General features: G+C 41.2%; 1 protein-coding gene across 7 annotated transcripts; it reads left to right on the top strand.

Annotated features, from left to right (window-relative positions):
* On the top strand, nucleotides 1-15,451 carry LOC139366378 (protein farnesyltransferase/geranylgeranyltransferase type-1 subunit alpha-like). 7 transcript variants are annotated; one of them, XM_071103807.1, is made up of 10 exons: nucleotides 1-117; nucleotides 1,000-1,087; nucleotides 1,546-1,631; nucleotides 1,837-1,951; nucleotides 2,095-2,199; nucleotides 2,533-2,659; nucleotides 3,946-4,094; nucleotides 5,965-6,027; nucleotides 7,008-7,179; nucleotides 14,717-15,451. In XM_071103807.1, the coding sequence occupies exons 2-10, from the start codon at nucleotides 1,077-1,079 to the stop codon at nucleotides 14,894-14,896; spliced, it is 1,008 nt and encodes a 335-aa protein (XP_070959908.1). In that variant the 5' UTR covers nucleotides 1-117; nucleotides 1,000-1,076; the 3' UTR covers nucleotides 14,897-15,451. The 7 variants fall into 7 exon arrangements, with proteins under 7 accessions (XP_070959908.1, XP_070959910.1, XP_070959907.1 ...); XM_071103809.1 differs by having other exon boundaries at nucleotides 34-315; XM_071103806.1 differs by having other exon boundaries at nucleotides 45-117; nucleotides 1,503-1,631.
* The last annotated feature ends 571 nt before the right edge of the window (nucleotides 15,452-16,022 follow it).

Genomic DNA, 16,022 nt, shown 5'->3' with positions numbered 1-16,022 from the left:
GTGACTGACTGACTGGTCTAAAAATAATGAGTCGTTTATGATGCAATGTTCTTTGTTGATCAGTCAGTCCGCATTCGCCTGCAATGTCGGATCAAGACCTGTCTTTGGTAAACCTGTGTGAGTATGCCACATTCAAAAAAACTGGGAACTCCGACTTCAGTGCGTTCGAGACAATAGGGATCTGAAAAAAAGCGAGCTCCAGACTGAGAAAAATCGGTTCGAACGGTCATCCAACTCGGAATTCCATGTCGGGAACTCGGGCCTCTTCCTAGAGCTCTGACTTTCCGATCTGAAGATCACTGACGTCCACAGGAGGTTTGTGGCACCCTAATGTGGAATGGTATCAAACACATAGTTTCCAGGTGTTTGATGTTATTTAATTTTCTCCGTTACAGCCATTATTATCAGCCCTTCTCCGCTCAGCCGCCTCCTTTGCCGACGTCATGATTTGACCTGGTTTTCTTCCGATTTCCCATGCCGCGTTTAAAGCGACTGGGAACTCGTAAAATCTCCAACCTCAGTGCGTTCAAATCAACTCGGAATTCCAGCTCGGGCCTTTTTCTAAATCTCCGACTTTCGGACCTGAAGATCACTGACCTCATATTTTTCCCAGTTTTGAACGCGGTAGCAGTTGTATTGAAGTACCAATACTTACAAAACAAACCATTTTGAAAACCATTTATTTGATAATGAGCTAACTTATAGCGGACAAACACTCAACGTTTTAAAACTTTCCTCCTTGATATTTCTTCCTCTTTATTTTTCTTATTAATATTAATCAACTATTGCTATCGACCCCTACGCGGATCATACATGCTCCAGTACACTGTACCTTGTAAAACGGTTATCCGAGTTGCACAAAACAGGAAATTACATAAATGAGTGCAACAACACAGAGGTCCGACGTCGCAAATAAGGCAGTACTTGTTCAGCCTGCAACCGAAAGATCAGCTTATGACAGAATGTCAGGCATTGAAGAAACTTCACATGTATCCTCAGAATTGCAGGATGAGAGGAGGAGCGAGGAAGGGGTCGAAGAGGAGCCCGAAATTGACTATGAAAACCCGTTCCGTTATATGTTTTACAGGTAAGCTAGCTAGCTAGTTAGGCTAAGTAGCTAGCTAACGGTAGCTAGAAAGTGATTGCATGTGGTTAGTGATGCCAAATTTAGCCATGCATTCATCATAAGTCGAAGCTGCATAAAGACTGGTTCACATTGCTATCAGAGTGTAACGTTAATTAGCTAGTCAAATATTGTTCTCTGTGGAGCAATTTGGCTATTTTTCCCAACTCCCTGAGTTGGTTTGAATTTGCTGGCTAGCTACGTTAGCTTGCTCGCCGTGAAAGGGAGATCCGATTGATCTGTAATTGACAGTACTCTTACAATTATAGCTAGATATTAGTGTTTCATATTTTGCATTGATTTAAAAGGGATACCTGAACATTTGTCGTAGCCGCATTGGCGGAGAGAACAATTGCCCCATTCACTAATGTCCCTCTAGCTTTACCCTCTCTCTCTCCCTCCCGCCTCTGCTCATATAAAAGAGACAGAAAAGAATGGGCTGATTTAGAACCTGTTCCACAAGATGATGGTCCCAATCCTGTTGTGAAGATTGCCTACTCTGACAAGTGTAAGATATTAAACTTGGCATATAATTTAGAACCATACATCCATATTGTTTTATGCATATAATCTCATGCATTTAGCCTACCAAATGACTCCGAAGTCCCTTTGAGTAGTTACGATTCATGTCAAAATTATTTCACTTTGCATCAGAAACTTTTCATTTCACACGTACCCCATGCAACCAAACATGTCAGTTTTGTCTCCAATAGTCACAGACGTGTATGACTATTTCCGAGCGTTATTGAAGAATGATGAAAAAAGCGACAGGGCATTCACGCTGACGGCTGAAGCTATTGAACTGAATGCTGCAAATTACACTGTATGGTAAGCCAATGTTATTATGATTTATGAACACAACAACAGTAGAATATCAATAGTTTTACTTGGTATAACCCTCTCTTTGAAAATGACAAGTGCAAGACCCTAAAGAAAGGGTGTACTCTTTCTCTGTGTGTCTGTGTGTGAAGGCACTACCGGCGAGTGTTACTGCAGGCCCTGGAGAAGGACCTGAGAGAGGAGATGAGGTACATTACGGCCATCATTGAGGACCAGCCCAAAAACTACCAAGTCTGGTGAGCTCTTCCAATCTAAATTTGTGTCACTATCCCAGTATCACAATCTAACAATACTCAATTTGACATGGCAAAAAGCAAACATGGAGCAGACTAATACTATAATCCTTTAAGAACCTACTTTATGTAAAATATTGTGTGCTGTACTTTGGAAAATTAGCATGTGACTGGATGACATCATCAGGCTGTTTGTCTCCAACATTTGCTTTTGAGCATATAGATAGATACATTTTCCTTCTCAATAAGTTGAACAATAAACTTGTTCTTCTGTTACACAAAGACTTGTGTAGAACCATAGAATGTGTGTCAATAACCGTCTTCTTCTTATCCTAGGCACCATAGACGTATGGTGGTGGAGTGGCTGAACGACCCCTCGGAAGAACTGGAGTTCATTGCAGAGATCCTAAGTCAGGATGCTAAGAACTACCATGCCTGGCAGCACAGACAGTGGGTCCTCAAGGTAGGAGCCTCAACAACCAGGTTGTGTTTCTAACTCATGGTGAATTGTTAGCTGTGTGCTAGTAGCGGCCATGGTGCAAGTGACATCTCCTGCCCTGACACATAGAATTGCTGTTGTCCTGGACCAAGTGACATCTCTTGCCCTGAGACAGATTTACTGTTGTTCCGGACCAAGTGACGTCTCCTTTCCTGAGACATAGAATTACTGTTGTCCTGGACCAAGTGACACCTCCTGCCCTGACACATAAAATTACTATTGTCCCGGACCAAGTGACGTCTCCTTTCCTGAGACATAGAATTACTGTTGTCCTGGACCAAGTGACATCTCCTCACCCTCACCTTGGCTTTTATGGGTCAGTGGTATTGACGGTGCTTATTGAGTAGGAAGTGTTCCTGTGCAGTGTGTCTCTGGATAAGCCCAGTTTGGGACAGGGACTAGAACTACTCTGTTACACATTCACAATCACATATCTTCTTATGAAATGGAGAGTATATGGCTGCCTATGGAGAATGCAAATATTCTATTGCTATCAGAAAGGGTCAAATGACAATCTGTTGCTAGTAGAAAGGGTCAAATCTATTGCTATCAGAAATGGTCAAATAACAATCTATTGCTAGTAGAACGGGTGGTGCCAAAGATTTCCTCTCTGTCTCTGATTGGAATGATAAGCTGACACTTCTGCGAGACGAGCAAAGCGATGAACCCAGTTTCGGTTGTCCCTTTCCTTTCATTCTCTCACTCCACTTATTACAGTAGTGTTGCATGATTTGCGGTCAAACTCAATGGCCCAATTTAGAAAATGTTATCAGCTCCAGATTTGTGTTAATGAAACCAAATGGCCTTGATTTGCATAATTTATTTTCACATGTCTATGCAAATTAAGTGACATTTGCATTCTGCCTCTGAACAGACCTCCTGTGGCTCTCTGAAATGGGCTGCATTGATCATGACTGTGCAGTTTTGTTGTCCTTGTTATGTGTGATTAAATCACTGTATAGTCTTGGAAAGTATCTAGTAGCGGATGGATCAGAAGTGTCTCTAGGATATCAGCATGAAGGGAGATTTCTGAACCAGAAAATCCTTTATCTGCAGTGCCTATTAATCACTAATCAGTGGTCACATGCCATTGGAATACTGTATAGCAATGACAATGGTGTGTTTGTCTCTGTCATTACTAAATGTGTGTCTGGTCTAAATACTGTGTGTGTATCTGGACTAAATACTGTAAATGTGTCGACTAAAGTGTATGGCGTGTCAGTACTAAATAGGTGTGTATTGTTCTCCAGGAGTACAAGCTGTGGGACAGTGAGCTGGAGTATGTGGAGCAGTTGTTGGAGGAGGATGTGAGGAACAACTCTGCATGGAACCAGAGGCACTACGTCATCTCCCACACAACAGGCTACTCAGACCCATCCATAGTCAACAGAGAAGTACAGTATGTACCTGCTCTCCCTACATACCATATCTCATGTCGGCCCCACACCTTACTACTCTTGAGTAGAAACTGAAAATGGGAAAGAAACAACCTCCTACCCACCAGACAATTAATCCTCCTAGCCCCTACCCACCAGACACTTCATCCTCCTAGCCCCTACTCACCAGACACTTCATCATAGACACTTCATAAACTCAGCAAAACAAGGAATGTCCTCTCACTGTCAACTGAGTTTATTTTCAGCAATTTAACACGTGTAAATATTTGTATGAGCATAACATGATTCAATAACTGAGACATAAACTGAACAAGTTCCACAGACATGTGACTAACAGAAATGGAATAATGTGTCCCTGAACAAAGGAGGGGTCAAAATCAAAAGTAACAGTCAGTATCTGGTGTGGCCACCAGCCACTTTAAGTACTGCAATGCATCTCCTCCTCATGAACTGAACCAGATTTGCCAGTTATTGCTGTGAGATGTTACCCCACTCTTCCACCAAGGCACCTGCAAGTTCCCAGACATTTCTGGGGGGGGTTGGCCCTAGCCCTCACCCTCCGATCCAACAGTTCCCAGACGTGCTCAATGGGATTGAGATCCGGGCTCTTCGCTGGCCATGGCAGACCACTGGCATTCCTGTCGTGCAGAAAATCACGCACAGAACGAGTAGTATGGCAGGTGGCATTGTCATGCTGGAGGGTCATTTCAGGATGAGCCTGCAGGAAAGGTACCAAATGTCTTCCCTGTAACGCACAGCGTTGAGATTGCTTGCAATGACAACAAGCTCAGTCCGGTGATGTTGTGACACACCGCCCCAGACCATGACGGACCCTCCACCTCCAAATCGATCCTGCTCCAGAGTACAGGCCTCGGTGTAATACTCATTCCTTCAATGATAAACACGAATCCGACCATCACCCCTGGTGAGACAAATCCGTGACCCGTCAGTGAAGAGCACTTCTTGTCAGTCCTGTCTGGTCCAGTGACGGTGGGTTTGTGCCCATAGGTGACATTGTTGCCGGTGATGTAAGGCAGGGCCTCACAAGACAACAGGCCTATAAGCCCTCAGTCCAGTCTCTCTCAGCCTATTGCAGACAGTTTGAGCACTGATGGAGGGATTGTGCATTCGTGGTGCAACTTGGGCAGTTGTTGTTGCCATCCAGTACCTGTCCCGCAGGTGTGATGTACCGATCCTGTGCAGGTGTTGTTACACGTGGTCTGCCACTGCGAGGACGATCCGCTGTCTGTCCTGTCTCCCTGTAGCGACGTCTCACAGTACGGACATTGCAATTTATTTCCCTGGCCACATCTGCAGTCTTCATGCTTCCTTGCAGCATGCCTAAGGCACGTTCACGCAGATGAGCAGGGACACTGGGCATCTTTCTTCTGGTGTTTTTCAGAGTCAGTAGAAAGGCCTCTAGTATCCTAAGTTTTCATAACTGTGACCTTAATTGTCTACCGTCTGTAAGCTGTTAGTGTCTTAACAACCGTTCCACAGGTGCATGTTCATTAATTGTTTATGGTTCATTGAACAAGCATGGGAAACAGTGTTTAAACCTTTTACAATAAAGATCTGTAAAGTTTTTGGGGATTTTTATGAATTCTTTGAAAGACAGGGTCCTGAAAAAGGGACATTTCATATCTGAAAGAATGTGATCCGTATGAGCATCATAATAGTAGCTCCACCTTGCCCTCTGATAGGCTAGATGGGTCTTCCAGCATTACACCTATCAAATTGTTTTGGATCTCCTTGGGTACGGGATTTTATTTCTTTTAATGGGGGTAGGGCTCTTTTCTGGACTGGACAGAGATTTCCAGTGTCCTACATCAGACACATCTGATAAATGTGTTTTCCTTTGTCTTTTTTAAGGTACAGTCTCAAACAGATCAAGAAGGCTCCCCACAATGAAAGTGTGTGGAACTATTTGAAAGGGTAGGTATCATACAGGATTCATTCAGTAGGGAATTAAATAATACCTAAAGGGATACATAGGGATTTAGGACATTTGTATGTCTCTGCATCAAGTATGGAGGTAGTTTCGTGAGCCAATGCTAACTAGTGTTAGCACAATGACGAAGTCTATGGCTTCTACAAGCATGCTAGCAGTTATTATAGTTTTTATCAGATAAAAACAGCTGCATTGGACCTTAAATATGAATACTTAAGAATTTTGGCAATGAGGCACTATCTACAGTACTTCAGCGTGTAGATGAACTCCTGGGTACCATTTATGTCCATGTGTGCAGTTTGAAGGAAGTTGCTACTTAGCGTTAGCGCAGTGACTGGAAGTCCATGGTAACTGCTAGCATGCTAGTAGATGCCATAGACTTTGTCATTGTGCTAACACTAGTTAGCATTGGGTAACGATTAAGTACCTTGCTGTGATTGTTTTCCCATTAAAATGGTCAAAAAGAAACAAATATATTCTTATCAAAGAGTAATTTTTCAAGCAAGAATTTTGGTAGGACTGGTCTGAGTGGAGAGGGGGAAACCTGAAAACGAGCTGTTATTGGCAGAGAGGTTTGGAACTCTTTCTTATTGGTCTATTAATTCATTTACCGCCTGGTGATGTAACTAGGCAGGACAAAACTTCATCCCACCAAAACAGGCTGACATTTCAGGCAGTCTTTTTAAACCACTCTTACACTAACAAGGACATTATCATAATTTTCAATCGTATGGAAATATGTATAAAACACTGTTAAATGAAGTTTTTTACTGCACTGGGTCTTTAATTTGTGAGTCTACAACATAATGGCTAATAATAATAATTTACTTATCTTGCAGTTTCTATCCTCCACCAGCAGATGTCAGAAGTCACAATGTTTAGTGTAGGAGCTCTGAATTGGGATACTGCTTCTGTAGAGTTGGCTGAAGCTTTTCACACCCCTCTCCTCCTCCTTTTCCCCCAGGATTCTGCAGGACCGGGGCCTGTCGTCCCACGCGGGTCTCCTGGAGCAGATCCTGGAGCTCAAGGAGACCCACTGCTCGCCCTACCTGCTGGGCTTCCTGGTGGACATCTACGAGGACTCCCTGGAGAACACCTCAGGAGACCAGGTGGAGGTCCTTAGCAAGGCCCTGGAGGTGAGCAGCACTGGGACCTATTGGACTTAAAGGGATAGTTCAGCCCAAATGTATGGGAAAATAGGCATAATCTAATTTCACATTTGGGATTACTTTATAGTAGTGATATGCATATAAAATCAAATACAATTGTATTTGCCGAATACAACCATGAAATGCTTATGTACAAGCCCTTAACCACCAATGCAGTTTTAAGACAGACAAATAAGAGTTAAGAAAAGATTGACTAAATTAATTAAAGTGTAAAAAAAAAAAATATATATATATATATACATACAAATTAATTACACAAAATAATAATGAGGCTATATATACAGGGGGTACCGAGTCAATGTGCGTTGGAGTCATTAAACCTAGGTTTTCAACCACTCCACAAATGTCTTGTTAACAAACTATAGTTTTGGCAAGTCGGTTAGGACATCTACTTTGTGCATGATACAAGTGATTTTTCCAACAATTGTTTACGGACAGATTATTTCACTTATAATTCACTGTATCACAATTCCAGTGGGTCAGAAGTTTACAGTTGACTGTGCCTTTAAACAGCTTGGAAAATTCCAGAAAATGATGTCATGGCTTTAGAAGATTCTGATAGGCTAATTGACATCATTTGAGTCAATTGGAGGTGTACCTGTGGATGTATTTCAAGGCCTACCTTCAAACTCAGTGCTTCTTTGCTTGACATCATGGGAAAATCAAAAGAAATCAGCGAAACCACCAGAAAAAAGCCAGACTACAGTTTGCAATTGCACATGGGGACAAAGATCATACTTTTTGGAGAAATGTCCTCGGGTCTGATGAAACAAAAGTAGAACTGTTTGGCCATAATGACCATTGTTATATTTGGAGGGGAAAGGGGGAGGCTTGCAAGCCAAAGAACACCCTCCCAACAGTGAAGTACGGGGGTGGCAGCATCATGTTGTGGGAGTGCTTTGCTGCAGGAGGGACTGGTGCACTTCACAAAATAGATGGCATCATGAGGCAGGGAAATTATGTGGATATATCGAAGCAACATCTCAAGACATCAGTAAGTTAAAGCTTGGTCGCAAATGGGTCTTCCAAATGTACAATGACCCCAAGTATACTTCCAAAGTTGTGGCAAAAGGGCTTGAGGACAACAAAGTCAAGGTATTGGAGTGGCCATCACAAAGCCCTGACTTTAACCCTATAGAAAATGTGTGGGCAGAACAGAAAAAGCATGTGCGAGCAAGGAGGCATGTAAACCTGACTCAGTTACACCAGCTCTGTCAGGAGGATGGTCCAAAATTCACCCATAAACTAATTTAGAGACAGATGGTGGCAGAAGTAGGATTTAGTTGTGCACTCGGATGAAAGGGGTCTTTCGATCACTGTTTCTCAATCCATTTCCTGGAGGACCCGAAGGGAGTGCATATTTTTATTCTAGCCCAGCAGTAGCACACTTGATTCAACTAAACACCAAGCTTTGATGAGTTGAAATGTGCTAGTGCTCTGCCCGAACAGAAATTGTGAAACTGGTGTAGATGCTGAATAACTTGGCAACTGTGTGCAGAGAATGAAAATAGTGTTCTACCATAGCTGGGACGTCTCCTTTCTTAGTACATTTCCAGTATAAAACATTGACTCCGAGTCAATCAGTGTATACCAGCCCTCGCACCAACAGTTCAAGGCTGAGGAAAAAGGGTAAATCAGTAGGAATTATTCAACGAGTCCGCGTGTCGGATTTGAAAACTCTTTCGCCTATCGCGGCGGATGTCTTACGTGCTTTTCCAAGCCTCCAATGTCTACCTGGCAGTTTGAATGACAGCTGGTATGCTGCCTCTGTATTGGGGAACTCAATGCTCGGGTGTGTGTGTCGGAGTTCATTAGGTTTCTTGGGAGTTTTTTTTCTTTTTTTTTTCTGCTGTTTTCAATAGGCATTGGCTCATTCAGAAAGTCACTGCAGGAGCTCTTATACTTATTTTAGTTCCGTCTACTCGGAAATGCATGCAGCAGGACGGGATTGCTTTCAGTTGGTTGTTGAGAATATGATTTGTATTTTTCCTCTATTTACTTTTTTAAAAATTAATGTTTCTCGATGCTAGTGCCACCTCGAGATGTCAATGTACAGGTAACTGCTAAAATAATGGAACCGCTTGAGTAAATGAGGGATACAAAGTATATTGAAAGCAGGTGCCTCCACATAGGAGTGGTTTCTTTAGCATCCCATCATGACCTTAAGCATGTATAAAAATGCTGGGCAGGCCATTATTTTTGACATATAGGATGACAGTGTTCTCATCCACAGGGCACCTGAATGGTTTGATGAGCATGAAAATGAAATGCCGTGGCCATCTCAGTCACGATATCTCAACACTTATGGGAAATTCTGGAGCGGTGCCTGAGACCATTTGTCACCACCACCAACAAAACACCAAATTATGGAATTTCTCATGGAAGAATGATGTTGCATCCCTCCAGACTTCCAGACACTTGTAGAATCTATGCCAAGGTGCATTGAAGCTGTTCTGGCTCGTGGGGGCCCAGCACCCTATTAAGAGATGTAATGTTAGTGTTTCCTTAGTTTTGGCAGTTACCTGTATGTTGAGTAGCCATTAGCCAACTAATTCACCACCAGTACTCCTGCCGTGGCTGTGTTAGCTGTGGTAATGGATACAATATAAATAATGACCAGGTCATTTGATTTGCACATAATCAAACAAGCAAGTTTTTTTTTTATTATTGTTTTTATAGGTGGTAGATCAGCATTAATGTTGCAGATACTGTAGATTGTAGCTTCTATCAATGTAATTGTCTGCATCATTTAAAATCCCCCATATATATTTTTTTGTAGATACATAGTGCATTCGGAAAGTATTCAGACCCCTTGACTTTTTCCACATTTTGATACGTTACAGCCTTAATCTAAAATTGATTAAATAGTTTTTTTCCTCATCAATCTGCACACAATACCACATAATGACAAAGCAAAAACAGGTTTTTGTTTTTTTGTGCAAAAAATCTAAATGAAATCAGTTACATAAGTATTCAGACCCTTTACTCAGTACTTTGTTGAAGCACCTTTGGCAGCAATTACAGCCTTGAGTCTTCTTGAGTATGAGCGTTGGGAGTTTCTCCCATTCTTCTCTGCAGAGCCTCTCAAGCTCTGACAGGCTGGATGGGAGCATCGCTGCACAGCTATTTTCAGGTCTCTCCAGAGATGTTCAATCTGGTTCAAGTACGGGCTCAGGCTGGGCCACTCAAGGACATTCAGAGACTTTTCCCGAAGCCATGCCTGCATTGTCTTGGCTGTGTGCTTAGGGTCGTTGTCCTGTTGGAAGGTGAAACTTCTCCCCAGTCTGACAACCTGCTCCAGAGCGCTCAGGACTTCATCAAGGATCTCTGTACTTTGCTCCATTCATCTTTGCCTCAATCCTGCCTCGTCTCCCAGTCCCTGCTGCTGAAAAAAATCCCCACAGCATGATGGTGCTAGGTTTCATCCAGACTTGACACTTGGCATTCAGGCCAAAGAGTGCAATCTTTGTTGTTTCATCAGACCAGAGAATCTTGTTTGTCATGGTTTGAGACTCCTTTGGGTGCCTTTTGGCAATCTCAAAGCGTGCTGTCGTGCTTTTTACTGAGGAGTGGTTTCAGTCTGCCCAATCTACAATAAAGGCCTGATTGGTGGAGTGCTGCAGAGATGGTTGTCCTTCTGGAAGGTTCCCCCATCTCCACAGAAGGACTTGCAGACCGTTTAATTTTTAATACATTTGCAAAGATTTCTAAACCTGTTTTTTTTTTTGTCATCATGGGGTTTGGGGTTAGATGGATGAGGGGGAAAAATCTATTCCATAAATTTTAGAATGTCTGTAATGTAACAAAATGTGGAAAAAGTCAAAGGGTCTGAATAATTCCCAAATGCACTGTATAACATTATATTGCTTGCAAGAATTTAAAAAAAAGAATAATAATTGAAAAATGTAACGGTTTTTTAAAATCCGGGATTGTTTTGTGTATCAGTTTTGTAAACCATGTACCATGGAATCGGTATATCGTAAATCGCTTCACAGCTATTTTGCAATCTACATGGCACAGCTGTCAATTTTTTGGTCCTTTAAATGAAACTGATACTTTTTTATTTATGACAATTTTCTTTAACCAATTTTGGTCTTTAATGCAGGGCAGACAGACAAGTTCCTTACTTTTCCCCCCTTCCACTTGCCTCTTCCATTTTTGCGGCAATTGTTGAAATTTTGGGTAGAGCAGACATTTCCATATGTTTCCATTAGCTGCATGTGTGACAACTCCACCAGTCCTATTTATGACAATTTAAAAGGATTATACTCATACTAGTTTTTATTCCAAAAATGCTTTTTTAATCAATTAGTGTATTTTGTGTTTTAACTGTAATATTAGTATTTTTTTTGTTCTGTCTTTTCTGGTGGATTAAACTGAAATTGCAACGAACTTTATGGTTTGTTATATATGTATGTGTATATATATATATTTCTGAGATTTTCATTTTCAAATAAGAGTGAGAGGTTGTAATCAGAATGAATTTAATATGTAATCATTTCTGCCTTCTGAATTCATATTCATTATATAAATAGGCTCCTTTGCATTTTGTCTGGCTTACCGTTCCATATAATATAGTTTCTTAGCTAGGTGTAGGCAAGGCCATAAGCAAATAGGTAAACTGGCACATGACTAGAATTAATCAGGGGGATTTTTCTACAAATAGACAGGTATTTTCCTTTTCATGGTAGCAATATTTTCTTTTTTTGTTAACTTTCTATTAAAATGTATTTTAGTGAGAGGATGTATTTCTTTCAGGATATGAATACCGAGTATGTCCACATCAGTCCGATTATTTTATTGTTAAACTAAACGGAAATATAAAATGTGTTGTTTTTTTTCTCCCGATGCAATACGTACATTTATCATAATTTGGTTGTAATCCAGAGGTTAGAAAAAGTATGCAGATCATCTGAGGCTGTGGAGGGATCCAAATTGTGGATTTAAAAGAACATGATTCATCAGTGTACAATGACACCTGTTTTTCACAGGGATGTAAACTAGTCACCTTTTAGCGAAATTGCCCGTTTTGAATCCAAAATATGTGACCTACATGAATCGTGTAGATCCGATGAAAAAAGTTTGGGGAGGGGGGGCTTTGGATCACTACTGTCTGTAAGCGTTTGGATGCGCGTTTGGAGCAATACTGACTGTGTCCAAGGCTCAGCCAATCGTTCACATAATAGAATGCAGCACGTGATTGAAGAGATTTGCTAGTTACAGATTCAGCGAGGGCTCTGGAAAGACAGCAGTAGGGTGCAAAGGCAGTTTGTTAGTTACAGCAGCGCGTCCCTAAACGATAACGGAAGAGTTAGATGAGAAAGAAGCCTGACCACGCGAATATGACGGTGCGTACCGTCAACTGTAACCGAAAAATAACTTCCATTTGTAAAGTTTGAGATGAGGGAGAAAGTGTTGTTAGCGTTAAGTATCTCGCTATAGTAGCTGGATCTAATTCTCCATTAGCTAGCCAGATAAATGTTGAGCAACATTAGCCAATTTAGCTGATCAAATTATTGAGTTTGTGTGAAAATTAGCTGGCTAATGAAGTCAGATAGCTAGCTTGCGAACGTTACAACATCAGATGAGCTAACGTTTGTAACCTAACCAATTCGCTATAGTATTAACTGGTATACGATTCTTGCCGTTTCTCAAGTTTTAACGCGTTAGTTGTTTAATGGACCCTGGCAATCTGTGTGAAATGTGAACTAGCTAAGGAACCAACTATATATGTGAACTAATGTTTTTCCTGTACAGTATGTGGTTTATTTTCAGAATGAGAGAATTAGGTGAAAATGAGGCGTTCCTTGTTAAACAAGTGGATTCAGGGATCAAGTGTAGCTGGAGCTGGGCCTGACTTATGCTGTAGGCCAATAGAGGTGACGGAAACAGGCCACACACTTTCCCTCTTTCAATACAGGGAATTAAAAAGGGGTATGACAGGTGTACTCTCTGCCTGAAAGAGATCAATTATGCCAACAAAGGGTATCATGCTCTGCTGGCACATTGTAGAACCGATGTCCACAGGCAGAAAGTGAACAATGTAGCCCAAAGATATTGCTTTTGTTGTGTTGAACTTGATAGTAACCCTTTTGTTGTGTTGAACTTGACAGTAACCCTTTTGTTGTGTTGAACTTGACAGTAACCCCTTTGTTGTGTTGAACTTGACAGTAACACTTTTGTTGTGTTGAACTTGACAGTAACACTTTTGTTGTGTTGAACTTGACAGTAACCCTTTTGTTGTGTTGAACTTGATAGTAACCCTTTTGTTGTGTTGAACTTGACAGTAACACTTTTGTTGTGTTGAACTTGACAGTAACCCTTTTGTTGTGTTGAACTTGACAGTAACCCTTTTGTTGTGTTGAACTTGATAGTAACCCTTTTGTTGTGTTGAACTTGACAGTAACATTTTTGTTGTGTTGAACTTGACAGTAACCCTTTTGTGTGAGTGAGGGGGGATTATTAAATGTTTTACTCAGTTCATGTTATTTTTGCACACATGTAGCCTTGTGCACTAGATCAATGTCTACTATAGTGGCCACTATAATAGAGCAAAAATAGAATGCCTGTTTGTTTAGTTTTATTTCTACTTTCAAATGTTTGTTTTTTTCCCCCAAGTGCAATATTTAATTGTGTGTGTGTGTGTGGTCACAAGCGTTCTATTATAAAGGCTGTCATGGCTAACTGCAATATTAGTTTTTTTTTTCTTTTTCTCAAGACTTGAGTGTCATTTGTAGGAAAGTCTAGGCAATGAATAACATTGGATTGCTTTCCTTACATTTTTTTTTTTTTAGCTTTGAGTTAGGTTCACATTAACTTTATTTTACACACAGACTGATCATGTAGATCATATTCTTTGTTGTTTTAATTAGTTAACCAGCGTTCCCCCCTAGCAGGGATTTGTTTAGCATGTTTCAGTGAGAAAAAAAGAACGTCACCTTTTTGGGGCCCACACTAGTTTGCATCCCCGTTTTAAGCCCTGGATTTCTAACCTCTTGATATTATTGTTGGATCTGATTTTAATAGCTAACATTTCGATGGCCATAATAAATAGATATGCCGATAGTTCACAGTTTAATACTTTCTGAGAAGCAGCCATTTATTTAATATTTTACACCTGGGGTTATACATAACTTTAACCCATTGTATAAGAAATTGAAATATTCCAGGCATTTTATAAATACATTTCAGTTGTACTTTATCAAAAGATTTAACAAGCAAGTATTAGCAAATCAGTGCAAAGTTCAAAACACATGAGTTGCAAGAGAGTGCAACCCCCCCCCCCCCCCCCCCCCCCCCCAGAGAATTGGCATTAATGAGCAACAAAGTGAACATTCTGGTTACACCTGACACAGCATTATCTTACCACATCAGTTCTTTCTGCTGTGTTGTGTAAATGGATCTCTTGTCCACTCGGTCCGTCTCTCGTGTTTTGCCCCTTTAATCCTGCTATAACTCTAACCCTCTCCGTCTCTCTCCATCCCGATCCCTGTCCTCCCGCAAGCTCTGTGAGCTCCTGGCCCAGGAGAAGGACACCATCCGGAGGGAGTACTGGAGCTACGTAGGCCGCTCCCTGCAGACGAAATACTGCTCTGGTGACCACTCTACCACCAGCAGCGCCCCAGAAACTGACCGAGGATCAGCCTCAGTCTCCGTTCACCAGGAGACCACCTGCAATAGCTAAAAGAAGACACAGAACCCAATGGGAGTCGAGGGAGCAACCGCTTTTATTCAGTCTGCGTTTGTTTGGCAATAGCGCAGCATTACCACATTGGTTAAATAAAATACAAAGAGAAATAACAGAAACACTAAGCTTACTGTAAAAGAGAACTCACTGCAGATAAGTATTATGACTTAGGATAGAAGATATGAATGCCTGCTGTCATTGTCATGTATTAAGGTTTATAGCCATAGGTGAGCTAGTTTGGATGTTGATGACTTGAGTGTGTGCTAACCAAGAGTCTTATTGCTGTGAATGTTGGCTTTCAGATCATACTGTATCTAGAGTAATTATGCTTGTTTTGGATTTCTTCTGCTGCGCAGTACACAGGGATATTTGTATATGACACTGTAGCTAAGAAGATGTTGCTTCTTGCCTAAAAGCCCTTAAAACATCTCTGTGTAGATAGATACATATTGCTATCGTTGCCAAAACACTGTATAACCAAACTCGGCATTGCTGTAGGCTACAGAGTCTTTTGTACGCTATAACTAATTATATGGTTATTCTAAACTGGAAGTTCTGCCCTTGCCTGTTTTCTCTCTCGATTACGTTCCTCTCATTATAACATGTACCCACCCACCTTTCACCTTTTTTTTCCCCCTACTGAGCCATTTTTGTCGGCACTACTGGGCATAATGGGCCTGTGTTTGAGTTCATACAGTAATGGTCTCATCTGGATTCGGTCCCACTAACGAGCGAGCGAAATTAATATAACACATCTGCTCATTGAACAAGCATTTCACCCTATTAGCAGTTAGCTGCTGAGCTAAACTAAATTTACCAGGGATTTTTGGGGGGTCATGTAGAAATTATACATCGAATGCACGACCCAATCGCAATGGCTTTCCCCTTATGTTGAAACTAGAAAATCTTGACTGTAATTTATATCTGAGGTTGGGAGGGGAAAAGGCATATCTTAAATCACGGGACTAAAAGAGTAATTACAATGAAAAGGAGCAGCATGAAAGTCCCATACTAGGAATTAAACCATAACGATGTGTGCTGTAAGTGCAACATTAACTTTCCAGTATACCTGCATTGCAAATTAGTAAGTATTTTAATGCAGACATTTCTCAAGACTGAAACA

Source organism: Oncorhynchus clarkii, chromosome 14, assembly GCF_045791955.1.
Source record: "Oncorhynchus clarkii lewisi isolate Uvic-CL-2024 chromosome 14, UVic_Ocla_1.0, whole genome shotgun sequence".
Taxonomy (NCBI): domain Eukaryota; kingdom Metazoa; phylum Chordata; class Actinopteri; order Salmoniformes; family Salmonidae; genus Oncorhynchus; species Oncorhynchus clarkii.
Note: the sequence above shows the minus strand (reverse complement) of the source record. Positions and strands in the feature narration are given on the sequence as shown.